The sequence below is a fragment of the Echiichthys vipera genome (genome assembly GCF_963691815.1).
Source record: "Echiichthys vipera genome assembly, chromosome: 11".
Taxonomy (NCBI): Eukaryota; Metazoa; Chordata; class Actinopteri; order Perciformes; family Trachinidae; genus Echiichthys; species Echiichthys vipera.
The window spans coordinates 11,461,282-11,488,392 of NC_139836.1; the positions used below are offsets into that span (position 1 = coordinate 11,461,282).

Consider the following 27,111-nt stretch of genomic DNA (forward strand, 5'->3'; position numbering starts at 1 on the left):
CAGACTATTTGCATTTTTAAAAAATTTACCCCACTCTGGAAACAAACTTGCCTCCTGTTGGGGCGCTTACAAACATTGAGAACGAATTGTAAAGCCCCCTGAGGCAGATTTTGTTATTTTAGGTATTGGGCTAGATAAACAAAATTGACTTGACAAGCCCAATGAGTCCTGCCCATGCGAATACATCAGTCTCAACAGGAGGGAACGGCCCCTGCTGGCACCACTGGTGGTACTGGGGGCGGGACTGGTGCCATGTTGCTGGTCCAGCTGGCACCTAGACGGCCGAAACATGCAGCCAACCAAACTGAAGGATTAAAGGGTCAAACCAGTGTTACCGCTGATAGGCAGGAGCTGCAGTGAATAAGAGGACGCACAGTTGTAAAAATGAAAATGTAGTGTATGAGAAGTTCCTAAGGGCATGGCGTCAACTCTCATGCACCAATGAACTCTGCTACTCTGACTTGCTGTTCCCTTCCAAGACAACCGCGAGAAGGAGCCTGACAGCTCTCCGTTGAACGAAACCATCCTGCGGTCGGATAAGCTTTCAGAAGTGATAAAGGGTTGAGGCTGCACATTAAAGCACTGACATCCTGAGAGATTACCAGTGAGCAGAGCAACCCCTGACTGACTTCCACCAAGAGGAGGGAAAACTCTGGGAGACATACTGTATCATGTCTTGGCAAGTCATCAGGGTTCCCACACTTACTTAGACACTGACGTTTAAGATCTTGCTTGGTGGAATTCACTGTTATAGTTTGCAGGGTTAGGGACAGGGCAAGACATTACATTTGTTATTGTACTTGTCAAGTACGTGTTCAAGCCAATTCATTCATTCAAGAGGTTTAAACTATTTTTTCCCCCCAGGTTTTCAAGGGCAAATCATCAGTCCCATTCAATCTCATCAAAGAATACATGACAAAATCGCAAACATGAATAGAAAATTGATGGTTTTATTTCTGAATCAAGATCAGAACGTGGTTCAGATTTGCATGTGGGATAGTTTAAGAATCAGATCCAAACACATTCGACTCTTATCATCATGCTCAACTCTATTCCTTCCAATTTCCTGATGAATTCTAGGATCTGTGAACTCATGATCATATTCTATTGTATACATTTATTACAAATTATTAAAGGAGAAGCATGTCAAACAAGGGGAAAAAAAACAATAATTACAAGACATTCCAGTTCTTTTGAGCTTCACTAAAAATGCAATAAAGACAGAAGACACCCGTCTGAGAGTTGTGCAAAAATCTATCATGATCACAGAACTAGACACGTATCATACATTCTAATCACTGTAAACAACATTACGAGATGATGCGCTCACAGTTGGCAGCTTAAACGTGCAGACGTGGACTGGAACAAAAGAAACAGCCCGCCCGCAGACGAGTCCTGCATGGCACCAGAGATCATTACAATACAATCTAAAAATGTTGAACATTTTTACATGGTTGTGTTTTTCAGCGCTCTGAGACTTGACTCGAGATGACTCAAAGATTATTATGGCATTTTCTTTGCAACGGAAGAGAAAGTGGTGCACGAAAACACACTCTTGAAACTCAAAGCTGTAGAGGTTAAAGCAGCAGCCGTTTCGATTTATAACTGTTTTCAAAAACTCTGTGTGAAAAAAAGTTAGCCCTAACAAATGATGTCAGTAAGATAAACATGTCACCCTGTTTCCCAAAAGCTTTAAGCAACACCTCGCATTGCAAATAAATCTCAACAGGCAAAATCATTAAAAAGAAAATAAAATGATTTTTTTTCAACAGCATAATCGAGTCAAATTTACACTATGCCATTTCAAACCCAACATACCTATTTATTGTATTTCTATTTTTGGAAAAAATAGGAGTTTACAAAGTATCTTTTTTTTTTCTATTTTGCACTAATGAATCAATGAATGGCACACGAAAACACAACACATCTGAGGAACACGAATATCTCCAATCAGAACATAAAACAGAAATATACCAGAACAAGCGACATTATGGCAACAGATGCAGTCAAAGTGCAGAGTCACAGTGATTATGAAGAAAAGGGGCGAGATGAGGTATGTTTTCTTGGCCACATTTAAGAGGCACTGAGGCGATACCAATGTTAGGAGCACGGTGAGGGACAAATACAGCAATCTGCCTCTGGAAGACCAAAAAGCAAAAACCTGGGTTTAAAAAAAACAAACAAACCAAAAAAACATACATTGGTTATGTACGTGTATTTTTTCATGCCTGAAAATGTCTTTTGGTCTGAACATTGGAGCAAATGGGTCTTTGGGTTGGATGCTGACAGGCAGAGGGAGGGTGTGCTGGAGGCTCTCTGGTAGTGTTGTTGGTGATGGTTACGGCTCAGAGAACGAGCCAAAGGAAGGATCCTCTTTGGGTCGGTGAAGGGATCAGCTGATAGCCCACCTGCTGCTCAGTTTCCAGTGTAGAGATCCACAGTGCTGGAGCTCAGGCCCCTGCTGTCCCTGAAATTACTGCCTCCCCGAGTCTGACCCGGAAATAGAAGACACGACATGAAGGTTAAACATGATCTTTCCAGTAATATAGCGTTACATAGATTTAATACAATTTAAAAGACTGAGCAAACGGTTGCTCACCTGGAACGGGTCATCGCTGGTTTTGTTCAGGTAATTCAAGGAAGCAGCTCGCTTCATGCTGTTGAACAAATAGGAAAAAAATAATGTTCATCTTAACTTTGCATGTGAGATCAGGGCACAGCTACAAAAGAATAATAAATGGAGCTGGAGAGATCATTTCTAAGCTGCTGTAAATCTTCTTGCTTCCTAAAGACATTTCTTTCAAGGAATGTCATTTGCTTTAACGGCCTGCTATCCCTCATAACAGAGGATTTCCCGTGAGCTTACTTGGTGCTGCGAGGTTCAGGCGGTCCGTTGCCCTGCAGTTTCTTCACCAGCAGCTCGCTGCTGCGACGCAGAACGTCCCTGAGCTTCCCCAGAGAGCCGCTGCGCTGGAGAGCTCCACTGCCGTCCTGCAGACACACACAATCATCAACCCATCCATTCTGCAGAATGCACATCTTGTTTTTCAGTTTGTGTTTAGCATTACACGGGAGATCAAAATTAGACAACAAATTAATACTTGTTATTTTTCTGGAATATCATTATTTTGTATCATTTAGAATTTGATAGAATATCTTCCTGCTGTTTCAGCATGTTTTTTTTAAATAACCAAGGCACTTCAACAAAAACCTTTATTTTTACGGGAAAAACTATTAAAAACAGTAACCATTGTGTCAGAAGAAAAGATTTCAACAATGTTTTAATAGGGGTATAGGATTAAAAAATGAATAGAAAAATTAAGTTTTTTTGTTGAAGTGCCTTGGTTATTTAAAAAAACATGCTAGTGCAGCAGAGGTATAGCCACGGCGGATATTCTATCAGATTCTCAACGGTAAAAAATGACAGTATTTCAGAATAAATCAAGTATTCATACTTTTTCCCTATTGTTGATCTCCAGTGTAGGCTGGTTGCAGCCAAACTGCAGGATATCTCACTAAAGAGGGTTTGTACATGAAATGACCAGTAATGCATTTAAAGAGCAATTCATTAGGTGATACTGACATATTCACTTAGATTTGTGAACGTGTGTAATGTTGATGACAACAGGAAATAGTAGCATCATTTCATTTCCTGATAGCTGACCTTTCACCATAAAAGCATCATTATCATCATGTAACCATAAACTAAATGTACCTTTCGAAAGTTACACCGTTCAATCAACTGTAGTAACTTAGTTTGCACGTTCATTAGGCAAGGTCACTGTGATGATCTCACTGTTGTCTAATGGTTGTGTTGGGTTATTCTCATCTACAGTAACCATAGCTTAATTGTTTACTGAAATATAATCAGCAATTATCGTCATTTTTTTAAGCAAGAATGCCAAACATTACTTAGTTTCAGCATCTTAATCTGGAGACTTTGCTGCATTACTTTTGTCTTTTGTGACAGTAAACTGAATCTCTGTTTTGGTCCATTGGTTGGACAACACAAGCAACTTGAATGTGTCACCTTGTGCTTCAGGATATGTGATGGTGGCCGTTTGTCACCATATTCTGCCTATTTGCAGAACAAATGATTAACCAATTTCTCCGGAAATCAAGCGGCAGATTCATGGATAATGAAAATAGGGAAAATAGTAAGTGATGATGTAGAGGGAGGTCATTATTGTGAATTACTGTAAACCCTGACAGGGTGACGCAGTGCCTGAATCAACCTGAAGGACTTCAACTGCAATAATGACCCGCTCGCTCTCCATTCTTCGGCTTATTACACAACTATTTCCTAAAGAAATTGATAATTTGACACAAAATATTGATATTCAATGTTTTTATTCATTTTAAAATGGTGCTTTAGAGTCTATGGTCAGAATCGAATGAATCCATGGCAACAGTCCAGTATCCATAGCAGCAGTCTGCTATTCAGAAATAACGGTACGTAGAATGCCGTATTGAATATTCAACAAAGATGTGTTTTAAAGTAATTTATCCATCCATCCATTCATTTTTAGATTAGCCTTCTGTGTCACATACCAGCTGTCCTGTATAGTGTGTGTTTTCATTTAATTACTAACCAACAAGTGAAGACAGTACTGTTGTCTGGCTTTGGTGGGATCAAAACAAAATACTGTATGCACAGTATGCGGTGAATTCATCATAATGCAATGTAGGCTTGACACCAGCAGAGGGGACTGTGGGTAAATCAGATTATTTACATGCATCTTCCAGGATAGGTATTTTTATGTTACACTGGGTGGCTCTGCAGCCTTCCAATAAACACACATTAACACAGACGTCTCAATCCGATGCAGAGAAAAGACAAAACTTCACAAATGAAAAACTTTATTTGAGAATACCAACAAGTGTTGATGCAATAATCTTCACAATGCAGAAAGGTAAATATAATGCAGTCCTACTTACTAAGATAGTGCTTATAGACCTTACCATTTATGTTCTTCCACTTTAGGAAACTGAAGTCACACTATATATGTCAAGAATAGACAGTTCAATAAATAAGCATTCCACTAACACAACAATATTGTCATAATTATGTGATGTACATAGTCAATTCTTTTGTTCAGAGTTGCATTAGAAGTATAGGTGTACTCATTGGAAGGAATGAAGAATCAAGGCAAGTAGCATACCGAAAAGCCATATAGTGAATGCACTTGTCAAATCTATAAATACAGCCTACAATTACACTTGAAAGATGTTAAAGTAATTTTACATTCAGTTAGTTAAACATCTGAAATAACATGTTGATCTTGAGGAAACGCTCGCACTGTACTTCCGGTATCTAAGAACATGATTCACCAAAGTGACAATGTTTACTTGCAAACAACTGTGTAAGAAAAAGGCAACACACTCCATTAAGCAAAACACATTATGAGGGCACTGTGACTGTACCAACAAAACATACACAAATGTGCACCAAAACTACTGTGGAACCCAGGCTTCCATTGAATGATAACACTAGCTTCTTCTCATGCATCAACAAATAAAGGCAATTCTGGGCATTAACGTCCATTATTTTTGAAATCTACTATAAGCAATCTCTCCGGGGGCCAGTATCATTGTGAGTTGCTCCAGTTGATGTCAGCGGTCATATTGGCTTTACAGCCTTAGCTAATGTTGCTCATTCCCTTTGTAAAAGCAAGCTACTGTGTACACATTGTACCAGTGTAGAGCCTGTGCGATTGCTCAATCTAACCAAGCACACTGAAGCCAGCGAGAGCTACTTGAAAATAAATGATCATGGCAACGACACCTTGCTGTGATCTGAGCAATTTGCCACCAACTGATGTTGGCTCTTCCGGTCTATTACAACAGGCAGCAAACTACTGCCTTATTATTCAGCCACAAAATAATCAACATTTAAAAAATGTAAACAAAATGATGCAAAATTGAAATGAAAAGGGAATATATCTATAAAAAACAAGAAATGGCAATGCTCCCTTCTCACTTCCCGCCAATTAGGCCACAAAAGTTAAACAGAAATGACATATTATGATTAGCTTGTGAAAACTATACAGTACCATTTATTTCCAAACTGTTTAGCTTTGATCTCATCTCATTATCGTTAAGATAGTTAAAAACAAACTATGGAAGCTGTGTGGAGCAACCTTGCCTCTCAGGGCTTCCGTAGTAAACAAACAGAACTGAAAAAACACCTTCCTTTTAAAAACAAAATAAAATAAAATGACGGCTAAATACAGGCACCAGGTTGGAAGCTAACTCTGAGGTCAACTTTCGCTTGTTGTAAAAACAGACTGCGGGTGCAATGAAGAGCTACGGTGGAAACTCGTTTTGTAATGTACAGACTCTAAGTGATTGTAACATTTTATCTGACTGTAGATTGGAGTGACGCCTCGAGCTAAGGTTGCCGTCAAAAGTGACACTGATCCTCAAGATCTTCCATCTTTTGCCTTATTCCAATAAATTACCTCCCTGCTCCTCTTAGCTAGCCAAATAAATCTACTATGCACCTATGAAAAATCACAAATCGGTGTTGCAGAGAGGAAAAATGTGCGAGTGGCTTCCTCACAGGAAAATATTTCACAACCAATGACCTTTTTTTTATGTCAAGTGAGAGAAAGAGTTGAAGAAACGATGCCTGACATGGTGGATGACACAGGGTTAGTGAGAGGAAAGGATAGGGAGAGAAAAGAAGAGAGGAAAAAGAGAGCAGAGATGAGCAGACCAAACGTCCCCAGCAGTTATCAGTTGAACAGGGGACAGAAGTGACAGCCGGGAGGCGGCTTTCTGGGTCTCTGCCGGAGAAGGGGCACCGGGAGTGGCAGAGGAGCTGGTTTGTTGGGACAGAGAAGGCCAGAGGGAACGACAACACACATCCTTTTGCTATTGTGTTGGGGGAGGAGAGAAGGATGGAGGAATAATCTTGATGGCTTAGGCCTGATAAAAAGAGAAAAGAGAGAAACAAGACAAAAAACGGCACACATTGTAAGATTGAGAGCGTTGGGTTGAGCTTCATCCCTTTTCTGCACTTAACTGCACTAGTATGACGTTGCTGAGCTGTCTATCCTGCACCAAGTTTACTGTATTACCTGCAGCTTGTGATCTGATAGTAGTTTTTTGTAAACCCCAATTGAGGGATCGTAAGCAAACAAAAAAGATTTCAGCAGCACAGGAGTTATTCTTCTCTTTGAAACATTACAGCTTTCTCAGGAGCTGCACTACAACAGGCAGGTCAGTGATGCAGTAGGCTGGTGGCTGCAGTCACCGTGACTCAGCTGTTTTTCTTTCCTCTCTGGGTACCAGACAGACTGATCTTGGCACACTGCATCCAGCCAGTGACTGTGCACTGCAGATGTGGGACATCTGCAAACATCAGCACTGAAAGGGGCATACTGATATAGCTATTCTACTGATGATAAGAGGGACATAATCACACTGCATGTACAGCATTTTGAATTCAAAAGTCCTGAAAACAATGAGGAAAAAATCCCACACTGTCCGCTTATAGCTGAAATGTAAAACTAGCCTCGGCTTGCCCCTTGTTCCATAGTGAAATAATAATAATAATAATAATAATAATAATAATCTACTCTAACCTATTTATTATGTCACTATATACCAACCCACCCACGCGTATTGTGTAGAATGAAAGTTCAAGAGGGAGAGTACAATCCACTGAGTGAGAAAAGGAAATTTGATTGACAGGCTGATTGGTTGTCATGGCAAGACTAATCAACGAGGAGGTAGGTTAGTGACACGTAGAAAAGGAAAAAAGGCAAAGAATGAAATCTAGAAAAACATGCGCACAAACAGGCAGAACATTGAAGCGTCTAGCCGAAGCGAAGCGACTGCAGACACAGACATACATGCATAAAGAGACAGGCACATACATACTACCAATTAGCCTGAACACAACCACAAATTTGCTCAAGGCTGTCATCTCCTCAGCGTTACTCCTTGTATGCTTCCATTTGTTCAACACAAAAAATGAGCTCCCATTAAGTGGCACCTAAATTCGTCCTGTATAAATAGTGTGATAGTGAAACAGCAGGTATTTATTCAAATGCAGAATTTTGAAGTGAACAGGATCAGCTGTATGAAAATGTGAACCACTCCTATAGCCTCAGTGACATATCAGACTTCCTGAGAGAAGAGTTAAGACATGTTTGGACAGGGCTATACAGCAGGTGAGTACTAGTAATGTGGCTATCACATCATCTCTCAGAAATGATCTACACTCAAGCAGACAGTACTTTACAAACGCAAGATAGCCATGTGTAAATGAATGGATTGATGGAATTTGTTAAGCAATCTTTTAGTTAAAAGCTTAAATGTTTTGTCACAAATTAGATTTTAGAAACATCTTTAAATGCATGAGAACATCATGAGTACAATTTCTGTTTGGACTGTGTATATTTAATTTTTACTGCTATGGTCATGACGTGGACAATGAAATGCTAGCATACACCCAGGGACCCTCTGCATGCCATCACATGTTTCAGAGACAACAGGTGCACACTCGAATGAATACGCATGCCGTTGCATTTGTTGGGAGTGAAGCAGTTGAGTAAAAGTGTTATGCATATGAACGTGTGTAAAGAAGCATTCACATTCACACTACAGCCAGCAAACACAACCCCGCCTTTCTAGTAAAAGGGTAAGTTCAAATTATTTTAAGTGGAGTTGTATAATATACTTAGTGTATTGCCTACAGTAGATGGCAGTCGACACGCTGCCAGTTTGGAGAGGCAGACAGGAGGACAAGCATGAACTCAGAACTCAGGAGTTGTTTGTCTAACAAAACGAACTAACTAACTGACTGTGGCAACAGTAGACTGCCAACAAAAGGTAGAATTAGAAGGTAGCTTAGAAAGGCTTCAGTTTCGCCCTGTGAAAACAGGACTGTCTGACACCAAGGTAAGGCGGTAAAAATACTCTAAATACAGCGAAAACTTTAAAATATTGATATTTCTTTTTACGTGGCTAAAATACATTTAGCTGCAGCCTCTATCCACAGCAGTACATTGCTTAGCTTCTGTCCCTGTCCTGCTCCATGCTTCTCAAAACTGGGGCGTACTGACGGCCAATTACTGTAGATAATACACTGACTATGGATAAGTACCTCATACAACCTTGCTTCAAAAAAATCCAAACTATCCCTTTAATGTTACTTTAACAGACTTCAGGTTAACAGACATTTCTCAACCATATGAAAACACAGTGAACACACACGGCCCATTAATGTGCATGTTAAGGGTGAGCCCAGCAGGCTGGCATTGCTACATGCATGTTTGGACTGGGTTGGTGCAGTGAAGGGCGTGGCTGCACTTAAGTGAGGGGGGAGGCACAGGCTCAGACGAAGCATCTCTGCTGGCACAATCCTGCCCTCTGGCTTATGTAAGCCTCATCAGAGGGATTCTTAGAGCTGGGACGCAGCTTTAACAGTGTCCATTTAACTGCATACATTGCTACACTGAATATTGTGTTTTCAGCACCGACCTTTTAATAGCAAGAAGAGGGGTGACAAGTCCAATGGGAAAAATAAAAGCCCTGCAGTGAAATCACTCTAACGATTGTTGAGACAGAGCCAGGGTGGACGTCATAATGAAGTAATAAAACCGCAGGATGAACCATTACGTATCAACCTCCCAGTTTACTGCACAGAGGGATGAGCATCAAGGATATTGGCAGTCAATTGTATTTAATAGCGGAAAAATGAGACATCCTAATAGGGGTTTCGCCAAGCTGTATCTCAGAGTCCCACAAAAACAAATAAATATTTCATATGTTGCCAGGGTGCCTCAGAATGAGCTTGTGCCTTTTTGTTACCGCTCCACTTATGCAGAAGCATTGCCAGCAGAACAACCACTTATTAAAATGAGACACTGGGACTTCATAGTCAAGCAATGGACAACAAAAAACATGAACATGTAGTCCAAAGCAAACACAGATACTGTCAAAAACAACAGGTCAGCATGCCAAGACACTCAATCAGCTTTACAATTTGCAGAAAAAAAGATTTCCATGTTGACCTCATGAGAGGAACAAGGCACATTGACCAGGAGTCGATGGACTGGTACAGATCGAGAACAATATCAGCAGCTATTCCACTGAATATATTTAGATTTTTTAAAAGGTGTGCCTTAAAATAGTTTTGTAAAAAAGCTGGTTGTGCAACTTAGCCTTATATATAAAATAAATATAATAAATAATTTTGCTCATTTTCAACTTATGATGTGCACTGACCACAGCAGTGCCGCACATCATAGGTCATGCAGCAATGACTAATTTGTGCTTTTGACCACAGTGAGGAGAGGTATCCTGAGCTTCCTGTGAGGTGCATCGTCTACTGGGGCTTTCTGACTGGCTCAGATGAGTCCACTTCCTCTTGAGCCCACTTGTCTCACCTTTTAAGTGACATAACAAGAATCTTTTATTTAAAATTCTATTAATTTGTAGGCGGTTCTGTACCAGTCCACCAACGCCCCCTTATTCTTCCAGTGAGGTCACTAGGCACGGTGACTCAACTATAGTGGATTTGTACTCACCCCGTTCCACTCCACGCCCATACTCACTTCCTCGCCAGTCTCGGAGCCGCTCTCATACTTAACGCTGCTTAGGCTGTCCCTGCTCCTCCGCCTGTCGCCGTCTGTATCCTTCAGGATCTCCACCACACGTGTCTGGTGGATGGGGTCAATGCCCTGATGGGAATAACACACAGGCACGAGACACAAACAAACAAGCCATAATTAGAACTAGCTCGGAGGTAGACATTAGCTTGTTGAAAAGTGTGTGGGAGTGAAGAGTGTGAAGTTACATGGAGGCATTGAAGGGATTTTATGTTTTCTGTCTTGTTTAATGCGTTCAGAACACGGTTACAGTGGCATCACAGAGACAAGTGAACATTTGAAATGTCTGTGAAATGGGAGTGATTAGGGGAAAGAGGTGGAGGTTCTATGGGGGCTATCAGTTAGAGACAAACCACTTACTGTGTTGCTCTGGATCCATAGCATTGTAGAGAGAGGGAAAGAAATATCATCAGATTGGGGGGTATTATTGAGAAATTGTAAAAACAGGAACTAAAAAACATGATCTGCTTGCAGAAACTGACTATTTCAGCTCAGAGAAATGCTGCTGACCTGCTTGCGAGACCTCACAGCGCACTCTTCCAGGGTCTCAGCAGCCTCTAGCTTGCCTTGCCGACGGTACAGGGCCCCCAGATTCCTCAGGGTGGTGTTCACTGTAGGGCTGAACAATGAGAAAAGCACACCAAGGGTCATTTGAACAAATTTGATGTGTGCTATTGTGTATGAAAATCCTAAAAACCCTGAAAGATCAAAAGTCCCATATAATGCTAATTTTAAAAGGTTCACACTTGTACTTTGGGTTTCTACTAGAACGTTTATAAGCTTTAATCTTGAAAGAACGCATTATTTTTTCATACAGATTGTCTGAATATACCTGTATTCACCCTCTGAAATGTTTTAGCACCTGCCTCTTTAGGCCAGTCTGCTCTCATTGGTCAGCAATTCAAGGTCTTCCTCATCTGTGCTCTCGGCGTCTTTGCACTGTCAGTACAGCCGGGGAATTACTTAAACAGCACTGTAGCGGCAGGGTCTATCTATATATAGTATAGTATAAATCTCACTTTTTACAATATGAAACATATTGAGATATATTGACTTCAAACATTATAAAATAATAAATCTAATGAAATGACTAATCTCTGGCCTTTATCGTGTGTCTTTGTTTATGACCATGATGTAAAAACAGGCTTATCACGCTCACCTGTTGACTTTGCAGGCCTTGTACCAGCCTCCATACTCTCCGTATGGAGTGTTGTCTCTGTGCTTGCCCTGGAAGTAAATAAGAGGGAAGAGGAAGAGAAAAGAGCTTAAAAGGGAGTGGTGGTTTGAACTGGATCAGCAGCATTTTTCCTGTGTTTACACATAACTATCATATGCCAACTGAGGCTTATATTGTGTGTATGTGAAGGAAGGTGGAGTGCATTTCACTTTCCAAACTTCAAGTGAAAACAGACCACTTTTCCCATGGCACAACCTTCCATTTGTTTTATTAACTTGATTTTCTTTTAATATTTGCTCCGCTTTTGTTCAGACGTGACATGACGTTGATTACACGAAACCCTCACCTTGCTCATCTCCTCTCTTTCCTCTGCGTGCATCCAGATGGGCTTGTTTTCAGCTGCAGACAAACAGACAGCAGAGGTGGTCTACAAACAGTGGAGAAGGACTGGAAACAGCTGAACTGTTTAATCTCAGGATGTTTCATTAAATCCACCATGAATTATTCAGGATACAGGTTGAACATGCCAGATTAGCCCACTGATTAAGATATTTGAAATCATTAAGTTCAGTGTCTTGGTCAGGAGATTGTGTTTTGAATTGTTTCTATGTATGTGGCTACACAAATACAATTAGAGGCTGGTGAATCCTGAGATCTGTTTCAACATGTAGTTTAATTATTATAAACACTGGATAAATGTTTAACATGGTCATTAATAATATCAAAGATTGACTCAGACAAAAGACGGTCTTGAGCTTATTAGTAATACTGTCAGTACAGTACCATGTCTTTTTTTAATTGAATCTTTTAATCATTTCCATCAAACATTTTTCCCCCAGATTATGCAGAAAACATAAAAAAACACAATAGTTTAATGGATCTAGATACAGAAAACATTATGATTGCACCGTTAAATAAAAAAAAACATTACTTATTCATGCAATAGATTCATTAAATACGCCTTTAAAACACATAAACACCTACAAGTTATAAGATATCAAACAAAACATTTGCAAAATATAAACCTTTTTTCAATCCCATTGACGCAAACTGTTGCTGTCTTCCTCCAACCTTCAACTCCCCAACAGGTTTGAAAAAAATAATAAAGAGCGCTATTGTCAGGTTAAGTGACACATGAAAAATAAACCTCTGAGATGCTTTCGCTTAAAAAGCATCAGAGAAGCACATTGTGCAGAGACCCTTTCAATTCCTTTTCAAAGCAGTCAATCTAATCCCTGGAGGAAAGCCGACAAAAAGCTTAACTTAAAAGAGGAAAAAATTCTAAGAGTTCATCTTTCAGACAAGCAAACTCTTTATTCTTTAAAAAGTTTGTTTGGATTCTTTGTGTCCTCTGAATGATGAAGGTAGGCACCTTGCTTAGAACACCGTCCACTTTTTAACCATCTCTCCATCACTCACTCTGCTCACTGGAGTGGGACAAAGATGGAAGATAAGACAATGTTGCAGGAAAGTTGAAAACAACAAAAAACAAATCTCATCTGTATATTCTGAAGGGAAGTTTGATGTGACCCACCACCATTTTTGGGGGATTTATTTTATTTATTGCCTTTCTACGTTGATAGAAAAAGAAGAAAAAACAGCAATATATAAATAATCTTTGAAACATACACTGTCGGCTACAATCTCTCCCATGGGGCCTTACCATCAACAGATCCAAACTCTTTCTCATGAGCACGAGTCAGAATCTCTTTGTACAGAATCTCAGCCTCCTTGTATTTCCCCTGTTTGAGGAAGCAGGATGCCTGAAGAAGAAAAAGAAGAGAATGCAAGTTTTAGCTTTGGATCAAATGGGCTTATCGACTCACAGTGTGGCCCCTGAGACAGCAGTCAGTCTGCATATTTCTCCTGTGCACTGTGACTCATGAAAATGATATAGTACCTCAGAGCCTCCCTTACTGTCTCCATACATCATCAGTGAGAGAGGACAGAAGCGTTAAGGGTAAGAAGCAAGGCAGTCGACAAAGGACTAATGGCTTCGTAGTTCATACCATATTTGCAAGGGTACCGTTTGTGTTGCACCTCTAAATATGATGGTACCCCTGTTGCAAAGCCAACATCAGTTGAATACAATAAAGTGGTAGCTTGAGTAGTCAGAAAGTAGTTACAGTTTACATGCCGACCACCCCCGCAGGGACCAAGAGTCTACTCACAATAAAACTACAGTATGTTATCCATGTTTACCTTGATACATTCACAGCTCTATAGAGACTGTTATTCTTGTCAAAGTAAAAAAGTATAGTATAGAACTGAAATGATTTGAAAGGGAAGCGGGAAAAAAGGCACAGTAATGCCGAAAACAAACTAAGCAGCGGTGAAGTGCGCCCTGCAGCAAGCTGCAATGCAATTTCTACGTCTCCCAGCCGCAGAAAAATGTAATTCATTGCAGCGAGAGGCTTGGCGTAAAAGCTGATGTGGTTGTGGTAACTTGTCGCTCACCAGGTTATTCTTGGTTTTGGCCACATTAGCATCATCTGGGCCCAGCCTGCTCTCGTAGATCTCCAAGGCACGGCAGTAGTAGTACTCCACCTCCTCATACTTGCCCTGGTTCTGGCAAAGCAGAGCCAGGTTGTTCAGCTGCTTGGCCACATCTGGGTGGTCCTTCCCCAGGACCTGTGGGAAATCAATAACAAAAGATCTGAATTTAAGTTTCAGTTTGTGTCCCTGCCAAAGTGCATTTGGTGTTCTCCATGGATCTCTCCCTTCTAGTACCTCTTGTTGCTTTCACAAGGCAGCATGTCTGCCTGCTGCAGGCACTCAGGAGATCTAATAAAAGGCTGATCAATGGAGAGGGTACAGAATAGAGCTTTCAGGCAAAGAGAGATTCATTGTACCCCGCTGGGTTCTGTACCTTTGCCATGTCTCCTTTCTATTTCTACCTCCTGACTCGCTCCCCAACGTCTTCAATCCATTTTCAGCTGTGCTCTCAATTAACCGCCTCTGACACAAGAATGGCCTCCAGCGGAAACTTCACAGACAATTTAAGAAAATTGGTAGCTCTTTTCTCTATTTATAGTCGCTGGTGTTACTGTAGCTCCAACTGACATTTGAGAAATATTACCACTGTTAATTACTTTATTAGAACAAGCTAATTGTTCACGGGTTTAGCCTTGAGATGAGACCTCAATAGCAGTGCTGTGGATGTCTCTACTGGTGCAATCCAGGGATGTGGCCTACCTTTTCTCTGATCTCCAGAGCCCTCTTACACAGAGGCTCAGCCTCCTTGTACTTCCCTCTCTTTCCATACAGCACAGCCAAGTTGTTCAGCGTTGCAGCAACCTGGACAAACCGAAAGAGAGAAAAACGTAAATAAGGCAAGTTCCTTTCTCAATTCCCTTCAAAATATCAAAACATTTACTGTTGTCTAATAACTTATCGCAGTCCTAAACTGTATATTGTTCAGTAAAGCAGTCTTTTCAAAAAGCTCAAAGCTACTTTGATTACACAGGATGGTAGAAACCTGCTGTTGTCTTTCATTATTCTGTGTCAATGATCAGTCTGAGTGACAAGTAACTATGAGGGAAAACTGCAAAGTCCACAGAGCTGCAGGGACTTGCACTGGGCTTTAATAGCTTCCTTTATGCTTAACAAAGGTGTTTTTAGTGCCACAGTGTAAATCAATTCATAGCAATCTGTATTCTGTCTCATTGGTCCTATTCTGATTGCAATGATTTTGTGGTTTGGTTCATGCTAGATGTATGCGCAGACACAGACATTTAGGAGTTGAATTGACTTTAAAGCCTGCAGGTACATGTTCAAATATCCATCTTTTAATGATGGGAAAATAAATCCATACAGACTGAGAAGAACAGTTAATACAATAGACTGTACAGTAATTGCCTCACTGTTGACAGAGTTTACGAGCAATTATGAACCAAGACCAGATGACTAATCTGATTTATCTAAGCACGGATATTTCCACATGAAGATATGGTTGCCATGATGAGTCTTACAGCGGGATGGTCTTTGCCTAGGGTTTTCTCACGGATGGACAGAGCATCGTTGAGCAGATGGGCGGCCTCTTTGTATTTGTTTTGATCCCTGCACGAGTGAGAGGGAGAGACAGGACAACAAGATGAGACCGTTTCTCCTTCTTTCACAACACTTGTGTAGAAAGGAGGCAAACATGGCACAGTAAATAACTGTAAAACAAGCAAAAGTTCCCTTATGGAGACATATCTGACCTATAGACCAAGGCCAGGATGTTGAGCATGGTGGCCACGTCAGGGTGGTCGTGTCCAGAAGTCTTCTCCAGGTCCTCCAAAGCCTGCTTGCAGAGGGGGACAGCCACTTCGTACCTGCCCTGGGAGGCATACTGGATCACCAGGTTGTGCAGTGTTCTCAGACGGGCTGGGATCTCGTAGCCTCCCTGCTGGGCTGCAGCCACAGCCGCACTGTTGTGTTGGTGCTGCACTGTAGGGTACAGAGGCCACACACGCAGGGGCAAAGGTCAGCTTGGACGTCAAAGGGAGAAAACTGCGATCTGATTATATCGCTAACTACATTAGCATGCAAACAATAGTGGTTTCAGGGATTAATTAGATCATGAGGATAATTCAATTAGTATTTAATAGCATTACACAACATTATCGACCTCTGTGTCCTGGGGCCAGTTTCACAAAGATAAGCTTTGACTCAGATCTAACAGCTAGTCAGACTTCAGAAAGATGTCTAAAATCATCCAAATAACATGGTTCTTAGTCCAAAGTAACCTGGAGGCAGGGCAGCTAACGTTTTAGGCTTAAAATAATCTAAAATGTCTAGACTAATTTAGAGGCAAAATTACTGTAAGAGTGGCCTAACACTAAAGATCAGTTTGAAATATCTTTGTGAAACCCCACCTGGACTTATGTTGTTAGTGAGATTAGCTTACTTGCAGAGGGATGCAACATCAAATACTATCAACACCATAATGTAATGCATAAGTGTTGAATACAGTTCTTACTTCCTTGGCCATGCTCCTCCTCATCATTGGGGAAGAGGTCGTCCAGAGAGTCCTTTGGTGTTTCTCGGTCCTTCTCCTCCTGCTGAGAGGATAAAACAGACCTGCCAGTCAGATTCAGGCCAGCGGAAATCACGGACGACCATGTGGCATCACTGTCATGTCGTTTTTTTATAAATATATATTATATATTTATTATATATTTAGGGCAAGGGGTCTTTTAACATAATAATGCCTCAAATTCAGTATAATACTACTACTACCACTACTACTACTAATAATAATAATATAATATACAAAGATGGATAATAAACAATACATTCAACACTACATTAAAATGATACTTCATGGATATTGGATATCTTATTTGTGTGGTGATCTTATCTCATTTTCGAGCCAATCTTTGCATGAAAAAGTAATGTCTGCATACTATCAGGTGATTAAAGGTGATTTCTTTTAACTTAAACCTTTTCAAAAAAGGTGGGAAATGGCAAAGCTGCCTCCAGGGCAAGAATACAGATACTTCAGTATTAGCAGGATAGATTTCTGCAATAAGCAGTTAGTGGATGATACAGGTTCTTACCGCCTCTTTTTGTGACTAAGAATAAGGTCAGAATACGCAGCGATTCATCTCCAGCATCAGATCAATGAGGACATGACCAGAAAGGCTCATTCCTGGAAGAGGATGCAGCTCTTTTTCCCCTGTATCGGATATTATTGACTGTTTTCTGTAACCTGACTCTCGCCAGATGACTTTTGTTCCGCCTTGTTTCCGTTTTGACTTCGCTGAGCTCCACTCAACCATCTTGATTAGCTCCATAGGAAAGTGATTTCAGGTGCCGCAGAAATTGGTCAGGCCAATCAGGACCGCCAGGCGTATTTTATAGATGTGACGTAGCAGAGAAACGACAGTGGCAGCTTGCATCGAGGAAGCAGACGTCAACGTGGATGCTGCTATTTTATCGTGTTGTCCAATCTACGAATATTTCTTTTTTAAGAGAACACTGGAGAACGGCTCTGAAGGCCTTTGGTGGTGAAAGCGATGTTGGCTGTTCTGTTTTGGTTTTCCCTGCATCGCTCTCATCAGTGTCACGGGTTTGTTTCGATGTGAGTGGTTGAAGTAGCACGTCAATAAAGGTGACGGACAAGTGGTTTATCCAATCATATGCAAGGATTTTTGATAGGGCCCAGCCTCCTGAAATCACTTTCCAGTCGAGCGATCCCAGATGGATTAGGGAGGCAAGGCGGAACGAAATTCATCTGGCGAGGGTCAGGTTATGTTTCCTGCCCTTCAGAGTTAAATCACTCATTTTAAGGCAGATTTAAAGTAAACTTATTCCAAGCGCAGGATTTATATTAGTCATTTCAATTTAGTTTTAGATAAATAAAAAAGTCTTCGCATAGGCTGAATAATAAATGAAATGTGTATCCAGTCAACTGAACTTAGTGCTTTCTGGTTGACATTGTTTAAGGAACATATTTTAAAAGAATACTGTTACAATGAGAACAATCTAATCACACCACACAAAACGTGAAATTAGATAAAACCAAAATATATCAACCTAATCTTGGTCAAAATATATTAGTGACTAATAATTTGTAGATACATTTGTAATTGGACTTACAGTGGGTGAGACGTCGTCATCATATTTTTTGAGCTGGTTCATGAACTCCAGGTGCTTCTTCTCCTCCTCCAGTTGGGCCACACTCTGCTCGCTCTTCTGCAGCTTCTGCTGGGTGTTGGCCAGCTCGTCCCGCAGCCACTGGTTTTCCTGGCAAAGCCTCCTCACCTGGGCGCGCAGCTTCTGCTTCTCTGACTCCACTGCGTTCAGGTGGTTGGACAGGGCCATCATCACCTGGGACAGAGAGAGCATTGAAGCAAAGATTAATAAGAACAAAAGCAGTGGAGAACAAACTGGGGCTGATTATGAATGAATCATGCTCACCACACACGCTCAGTATAGAATGAGGAAACACAAAGTGGAAGACAGCAACACATGGCTGTGTGAGTTAAATAACGCATAAAAAACCATGCTCTCTTTCTCATTCATTCCGATAATAAAAACTGTAATTAGCTTTATTTAACAGATAATTTTCTTTTATATAACCTCTTGGTGACCAAACTATATCTACTCATTAAATCATCATACAGTATCTACTACCCCATCTTACCTGTGCTTCTCCCAGGCCCAGTTCAATCATCTCCACTGACTTGCGGAGGAGATTAGACTTCTCGTGCACCAGGTTGGCCTCTTCATCCTTCTTTAGGCACTTGATGGTCTCCAGGAGGCTGTGGAGGATGGAGTTGTGCTCGTTCTTCAGGGCCTCCAGACCCTGGATCACCAGCTTCGTGTTGGAGATGATCTCTTCCTGAGAGAGCTTCTCAAGCTTCTCTTCCCGTGGATACACCATGGTGGACATCTTCTACGTAGCTCAGGGAAACCTGCATAGATTGAAAAAAGGAGAACTGGCTGTTATAACACTGTGGGAAAGTATAAACAGCAGCAACTGTCACAGAACATTTCAACTTTCAAAGTCTTCCAAACATGCAGCTGTGCTTGTTTAAAACCACAATTCACAAAACCTTCACAGAACCTGAGAACGGCAACTGTCACGGCAATGTCTCGTTACTTTTCATTGATTTAACAGTGTCTTCAATTTCAATTGATCTTTCAAACTATAAGCCATCAAAGCCACCCTCTGTTAAAAGATGTCAATGTTTGACTGTGTTGAGTCCCACCTTTGATGCTGACACCAAGCCCTTTCTTTGCATCCCTAATGAGTAGGTAGCATGATCCACCAGCCAAAAAAGGAGTAATGCACTCATGTTTTACCTCTACAGGGGAAATAAAGGATTCAAATTTCACAAGGGAGATAGGTCAGTGTTCCTTTGAGCAGTTCAATAAGATAAGAAGGAAAGGTTATTAAATAAAACACATGAACTATGCTCAAGTCTTGTGAATTACACAGCTGCATGCATTGAATGAATGGACACAGAGTAAAGACATGCGTATAATGCCTGCTTTATGCATAGCCGAAGGCCAGAAGAATATGTTATTCTGGTGGACAGGCTGTTGGGCTTTGGCACCTATAATAAGCTCTGATAGGGAGAAGGGCTGCAACTTGCAGTGTAACAGAGGGCACACAGATGCTGCAGTCTGGGTGACTTCTGGTGCCAGCGCTTTATCCAAACAGAGCTGGCTACAGAATCAGTGAGGCCATGACATGACAAAAGCCCCAGTAATACAGCTGAGCAGCTGGTCAAGTCCCAGAAAAAAAACTCCAGAGTTAATAATATTGTGTTCTAAAGAAATGTCAGCCCTTTGGTGAGAGCATGGAACATGTGCCATTTTCCCCAAACAGTCTGAAGATAACATATGAGTCACTGAGCCACATCACTGTTGGCTACATCGTGCAAATGTCAGGGCAAAAAGCAGCCCTGCCCATCAGACTGGGATCCAGGCAATGTTGAGCTAGTGCACTCTGTATTTTAGCAGTGGTAAGGATACGTTGTTAAGGATGAGGGGGCTTGCAGTGATAAACACCAGCTGAGAGCCATCTGCCAAGAGAAAAATATACTACACCATTAGTGAGCCACTCCCTGCTTTGCTACTTGCATTTCAGCAATTATTCTATTCAAAGCAGAGTATTGATGGAATAAAACAAGCAACAAAAGCCCTCAACAATTACAGTAAATTAATATTAAGGGCAAAACCTTTGAAAAAGTTGTTCATCAATATTCTGTGAAGGCAAATAACTGCCGTTAAGAATAAAACTACTTGAGACATCTCAACATATCATAGCTGCTGAGGTTGGAAACTAACAATTATTTATTATATTTGATTGGTCTGATGATTGTTTTCTTAATTAGTTAATATTTCGTTTGACTATAAAATGTCATGTCCAATTAATCACTGCCCACTTTAATTTGTTAGCTTCAAAACCTCTTCCTACAGAAAATATGGTGTATTTTTAGTGGACACACAAACATGCAACTGGGTCTCTTGCTCGTATCCAGTAATTACGTCTCTCCTGCAATGTTATGCATGTTATAGCTGGGCTCTGTCAGAGGAGTGTCATTTATGATGCTAATATTTCATGATGGACACTAGACAAGGCCAACGGGGGCAGCTACTGAAGTCAATTAACAGCCTGGATGTCAGTCAGCCCATGGATATGAGCTTTTTAATCTAGATGATTCTGGAGCCTGTAGACCACCCGCTGAAGGCTCTGAATGGGCAGCAGAGCAGGGGTGATCGATAATTAAGTGTCAGGGAACCTAACACTATGGAGTGTATAGGAGGATTCAGACAAGACATATGCATATCTGCTGCACTCACGTGAAAACCTCTCAACTTGAAATAATATTGTTTTTTCTTTCCTCCAATTCAAAGCTTTACCATGCTTGGGTTCATGAACCCGCTTACATAAATCCATTGAAGAATTCAAAAAATGCATATGTTCGAAAGAAAATCTATCAATTGATTTTCCCTTTTTTTTTTTACCTACAAAGAAAATGTTCTGTTAAATTCATGAAGCCTCTTTGTTGTGAAGGCTTAAAGTGAAGGGTGGAGGAAAAAGGGTAGCATCTTGTTTAAGCTGTTAAAATGCTGAAGCTGCTGACTGATTCACATTGAGCATATTAGATATTGTACCCAGAGGTTAATTTAGATTGCACTTAATATACAATACTTCTATTTTACAGGAAAAACAAAAGAGATTCAGACAAACAACCTTTTCAGAGAAGAGCGGGTGACTAGATCCATTATCATCCCACATCAAAAGACCCCATTCTAACGAAAACAGCGCTGATAATAAATGAATAGTAACATGCACTTTTCTAAACCACTATTTCACATAATAACATTTATACTACATGGAAGTCTAGAAAAATGTGATCTTGCATTTGCTGCTAGCTTAAAAATCTTTCAACATCAAGCCAGCATCAAGATCAAACAAACAAACATGTACTCAGATATATATATTTTTAAAAACAGATCTGGTAAGAAGTAAATTCATAAGTACAAAGCTGTTCGATGGAGGTTGTGTTGTGATCACGTAATGCACATGTTTAGTATGCCTAAAACAAAATAACCAGAGGTTACAGTCAGAAGTGCAAGCGTGCAGAGCAGCAAAATGTGGTAGTGGTAAAGTTATTCAGCAGGCAAGAAGTAACATGTTTTATGGAGAATTAACTTGAAAGGAAAAATAGACCACAGCACAGATAATCGAAAGCCATTTTGTCCTGACAAAAAAACAGCCCTGCTACTTTACATAAAAGTATATTCAAATGCCACAAAGATCAAGCTGTACTCTCATTTTTAGTGGTCAAAGGGATGACTACCATGTATAACATTTTGAGTTCAGCAGCATTTGGAGTCATATACTGAGGTGAAGTTTGCTCTGCCATTGGAGCCTACAGTACTTTTCTTCCTGATAAGGGCTGGCACCAAAGCTCTTACCTTCTCTGAACAAGATGCGAAAGGATCTCTTTGAAAGATCAAGCATATTCACAGATCAGACAGCTTATTACCCTACAGTTACTCTGAGACTCAGCTGTTAAATACCTATGAAGATGAAAGCCTGACTAGCTGAGTGTACACAGTAGCTAACAAAGACAAGAAACACTTTCATGTCAGCCAGGGGAGAAACAAGCAGACTTAGCTTGGTTAAATATACACCTGAAATAAGGACTTTTTTTCAGACAGCTGAAGTTAATATTTCCCAAGTCTTTAAAGGAGGCGAGATAAAGTCCAATAGGCCTGTTGTTTTTCTTTACAAAGTCAGCCCCTGAAATTAATCTTTAACATTTACTTTTTTGTGTTGCATAGAAATCGTGTGGCAACGTCTGCACATTAAAACATATATAGCATCAAAGGCTCATATGAAATATAACAGACAAATGCACCAACTCTAATTCACGAGGCCCAGATATGACTTGTACTGCTGACCTGGATTACATAAAACAAAACATTACACTGTAGAGCAGCACATATTCATTGGATTTGGGCTTTTGTCCAAATGTCCTCATGATCAGGTACAGCAATGATCAAGTGTTAGTCAAGCTTCTGTAGCAGCAACTTGGGTCTCTATTAAGAAGAAATGTATATAGGAAGAAAACAAGCAAAAAGTAAACTAGGGAAAATGAGGAAACCATTTTCAACAAACCCCTCAGCTCAGAGCTACTTGACCTACCATTTAAACACGTACGCAACACAGATAAGCCTCTCATTTGTTTGCAACAGATGGACTATCATATGAAATGTAGCTTTAAAATATCATGTTGGTTAAACCATTACAGGGGCATCTTTAAAGCTAAGGGGTAATGGCTTTTTTCACGAGGAAAAACAATGTGAAACACCGGACAACATATGAAAAAAGGGCAAATTAAAAAAATCTTGTTATCCATTACAAAACCCACTAAATGGCTACTAAAGGCTCAAACCATAAATCACTCATGCTGGCAATATCCTCAGCTGCTACAGCTTGCTGGACCAGAAAACTAACCTCAGTTTCAGTGGCAGATCAGAGCCTCATAGTTTGGCACAGTGAAAAGATGATAAAATAATGACTCCTCCTCCAGCAATAGCGCTACTCGTTGGCAAAGTGCATCATAAAATTGGTGCGTTTATCCAAAGGGATCCTCCTTGAAATGAAAAAAGGAATCCTTCGGTGTGACACGAGACAAATGGAAATGAAACAGGACAGGAATGAGAGTGATGAGTGCTGATGGTGGGGAGGGTAGTTCATGAGCTGCTTGCGGGAGGATGATGACCTTCCCACTGCTCTGTCAGAACAACCAACATCAGCTCAGGGTGCTCGTCAAGAGACAGCCCCGCCCACAGCAGTAGGAGAGCAGAGGAGTGTGGAGGAGCAGGTCGAATGGGGGAGGGAGCCATCCTGATGTAGACGCTGCTCTTCTATGCTCATCAGACACAAAGGAATAGGTCCCCTAATGAGACACAATGAGATGGACCCAATGGAACTATTTCCAGGCACAAAGGGAGTTTCACACGCCACCAAGGATAGAGAGCACAACCCACTGCAAGGTCAAAACCTACTGCCTACTGGTACTATACATATGTGAAAAAATAACACTGATTTACAGATAGCTCCGGGCCCTACATTCTCACCTTAGCAACAAGCAATGAATGTCTGGTGAGCCAATTTCACTTATAATCCAAAATCAAACCAAGTACCTTGTGCAATCCAGCAAATGGTCCTAAAGTGATTTGTCCAGCCCAGCAAACCTTTTCCGTGATGTTCAAGGGCTCAATAATACAGCAGTGATTTGAGATGTATCTGTTTTTCTGATAACATGATTTAATTGACTATTCTTAATACTGGCACAAGTCAAAAATCTGGCAACAGAGTGGCAGTAGCTCACCTGTGGCCCATTGGACCTAAGAGAAAAATCAAGCCAAAGTAATGGCAATGTGCCCCCACGTTTCTACCAGAGCTTGACTGCAGAATGTTTTTTTATTTAATTTCGGATGTTCAATTCCAAAATGTGATCCAAAAAAAAAAATCCTGTTAACTAATAAACAAAACACATATATATATTAAATGAATAGACCGGTCTTAATTTGGCACCATTTTGATGAGTTTGACCAGGAACTGACATTTATGGACAAGCTAGATGACTCAACATTGCAGGAGATCAAAGGTCATATTATATTGCAGCAATCATAGCACATCCAGCCCAGAAGCCAATACAAATGCCCTAGAGGAGTGAACAGTGTTATGAAAGACAGTTCTGTGTTTACAGAAACAACTTTGTGGCCTCTGTATTGACTGGATTATTTCCCTCTGAGCAGAGGAAACCTAGGCCATCTCTCGGCCGTGTTCATCCAGAGCTCCACTCTATATTGGTCTCCATCTCCAGAGACCTCCGGCCTTACATTATCACATCTCCCTGTGGAAAACTCATCATCACTCAGGCCCACGTTTCTCCTCATCTCTCATGACCAACACTGCACTACAGTCATTCAAGTCAATTGTGCTTACAGTGATCTCCAAGGAGGCGGTGAATAGAATAACCCTTATTTGTGAATAAGTGTGTATTTGTTACTGCCAAGAATCTAACTGACAGCCATTTTCTTCTTGAAATCGCGTGGGTTTGATTTCAAGCAAACTCACAGAAAAAGTTTATACAACCTAATTGAAAAGCTGAGCTCGGAATCCTTAATGAGCAAATACAAAACACAACACAAGCTATGCAAACAGTGTGGGAGAGGGTGTGGTGCTTGATGTATTATAGACAGAGAATACTAGCATAGGAAATGGAAAAGGGCAGACTGCAGTAGGTGCATCAACAAGTCAGCAGATGATCTCTATGCCATCTCCCTAGAGACACATTTCCTGTCTACTTGATGTGGTTTGATACCATCAGATGACTTTATCTTCCTCTGTTTCCTGCACAAACAGCAATCCAACAACCCTCTTCACATCATCACTACCAGACACAAAGGAGAGCCCGTCATCAGAGAGGGTGTGGCGGGGCCGGAGACAACCAGGAGGAAGGTGTCACTGACACTGTCCACAGCTATCCATCACACCACGTGACCAGCTGCTAGAGGGATGTTTTCCCACTAATTAATGTCAGAAAACTGGCTGAATTTGACCACTGATGCAGGAAGGGACGCCAGGAAATGCATCTGCCTAAACCAAGGAGTACAATGTAGAACGGATGACACCTGTGGGTGCAACACTTAATTCCTACACCGATGTAACCGTAGCAGTGCTAAACAATATGATAGACATTTGAGTTAACGTTATGTCTTGGTAGCTAACGATGCATGTTAATGACTCTGCACAACTACAACGTGTTTGGAACACAGAGTCTTCTGAACATTTGCAAATTAATTCAAAACATAGAATAATCGTTGGACCACATTATTAGACTAAATTTAATTGTCTTATGACTTTCGCAGTTCACAACGGGGCTATGTTTTTTACCTCCTTCTATAGGATTTTATATTATCTATGTGGGCGGGTTTGCAGGTTTTTCCTCACTAGATTTGTTGTGGTTTTCTGGACTAATTCTCATTAATTTAGCTAACCTTAGACACAGTGAAGCTGGCTTTTTGACGTGTTTAGCGCTCTGGTGAACGACGAGCTAGCTTCAGCTAACCAGCTAGCATCACCACTCCCTAACGTTAGTTGTTACGAGTTACCCAGTTAAAACCGCCGAGCTGATAATTTATATACACGATATATTAAACTGATAACACTCAAATACACAGTCATATACAGTGTTCACACAATTCTTATGGTATCGTTAAAATAAAATAAAAACACAGCTATCACTTACCGAGAGCTAGGACTGACGGCTAGCTCAGCCCCTTTAAATCCAAAATGTCTCCAGCACAGCGAGATTCTCCCGGCAGCCTCTGCGGCAGAGTTTAATTACAGTGACGTCATGTTTTGTTTTCGACTGTCTACCGTGGAGCTTGTCCCTCTGGTGGTACTTGAAATAATCTCCAAAATAGATAAAGGAAACCAATTAAATATAATAATATCAAAATACTACAACATTTCGAAAGAAAACACGTTTAAGGTCCATGAAATGTAATTTAAAATAAGCTTAGCGTTTTCTGTCATATTTCGTTTCTATTTCAGCCGGCTACCTAACCATGTCCATAAGTCACGAGCTAAACTGTGATGGTAGAGAGTAAGCAGGGGTAAAATGATTAGTTTAAACGCTGCAACTGTTGCTCCCAATGGGAACTATTAGGAAGAGAAGTGCGGCTCAGTAGGAGAATATTTAGAGCAGTCCTGAAGCTGAATAGTGTCGGCAGTGGTGTGCACAGATCTTTTGAAGGGCAGGGGATAAAAGGGCACAAATAGTGCATCCTTTAGCACGCATTTAGGCTCCTAGAGGGCACTTTAGCACACGCTCTGGACACTTTTGCACGCACTTAGGCTCCTAGAGGGCACTTTTGCACGCACTTAGGCTCCTAGAGGGCACTTTTGCACGCACTTAGGCTCCTAGAGGGCACTTTAGCACACGTTCTGGACACTTTTGCACGCACTTAGGCTCCTAGAGGGCACTTTTGCACGCACTTAGGCTCCTAGAGGGCACTTTTGCACGCGATTTGGCTCCTAGAGGGCACTTCAGCACACGTTCTGGTGGTTTTCTGAGGTGGTACGTAATGTACAAAGTTTGAGAACCACTGGTCTAATATTTATCACTTACTACATATTTTTCATTGGAAAAGGAATGATGCTGATATATACGAAGATTGCTTTAACTTTAATGTTTAATTCTAACTTTGAAAGACATACTTCTATGTTATTTTATCTGAATGGTATTTTATATCTGAATGTTATTTTATATCTAAATGTAATTT

General features: G+C 40.8%; 1 protein-coding gene across 5 annotated transcripts; it reads right to left on the bottom strand.

Moving 5' to 3' along the window:
- Nucleotides 1-930: 930 nt before the first annotated feature.
- klc1b (kinesin light chain 1b) lies at nucleotides 931-26,143 on the bottom strand. 5 transcript variants are annotated; one of them, XM_083923551.1, is made up of 16 exons: nucleotides 26,073-26,143; nucleotides 18,932-19,202; nucleotides 18,385-18,615; nucleotides 16,763-16,841; nucleotides 16,002-16,230; nucleotides 15,771-15,858; nucleotides 14,995-15,096; nucleotides 14,257-14,430; nucleotides 13,463-13,562; nucleotides 12,146-12,198; nucleotides 11,782-11,849; nucleotides 11,133-11,241; nucleotides 10,542-10,694; nucleotides 2,867-2,991; nucleotides 2,600-2,657; nucleotides 931-2,490 (listed from the first exon to the last, which is right to left on the bottom strand). In XM_083923551.1, the coding sequence occupies exons 2-16, from the start codon at nucleotides 19,178-19,180 to the stop codon at nucleotides 2,416-2,418; spliced, it is 1,893 nt and encodes a 630-aa protein (XP_083779677.1). In that variant the 5' UTR covers nucleotides 19,181-19,202; nucleotides 26,073-26,143; the 3' UTR covers nucleotides 931-2,415. The 5 variants fall into 5 exon arrangements, with proteins under 5 accessions (XP_083779677.1, XP_083779675.1, XP_083779676.1 ...); XM_083923549.1 differs by having other exon boundaries at nucleotides 16,763-16,844; XM_083923550.1 differs by lacking the exon at nucleotides 26,073-26,143 and adding an exon at nucleotides 23,267-23,337 and having other exon boundaries at nucleotides 16,763-16,844.
- Nucleotides 26,144-27,111: the final 968 nt, after the last annotated feature.

Bases quoted from the DNA above. Each gene is read 5' to 3' on its own strand.
- klc1b (XM_083923549.1), bottom strand. From the start codon at position 19,180: ATGTCCACCATGGTGTATCCACGGGAAGAGAAGCTTGAGAAGCTCTCT. The intron at 13,563-14,256 runs GTGAGCGACAAG...TTTCTTCTTCAG, and splicing joins CCAAAACCAAGAATAACCTG to GCATCCTGCTTCCTCAAACA. The intron at 12,199-13,462 runs GTAAGGCCCCAT...GTTTGTCTGCAG, and splicing joins AGAGTTTGGATCTGTTGATG to CTGAAAACAAGCCCATCTGG.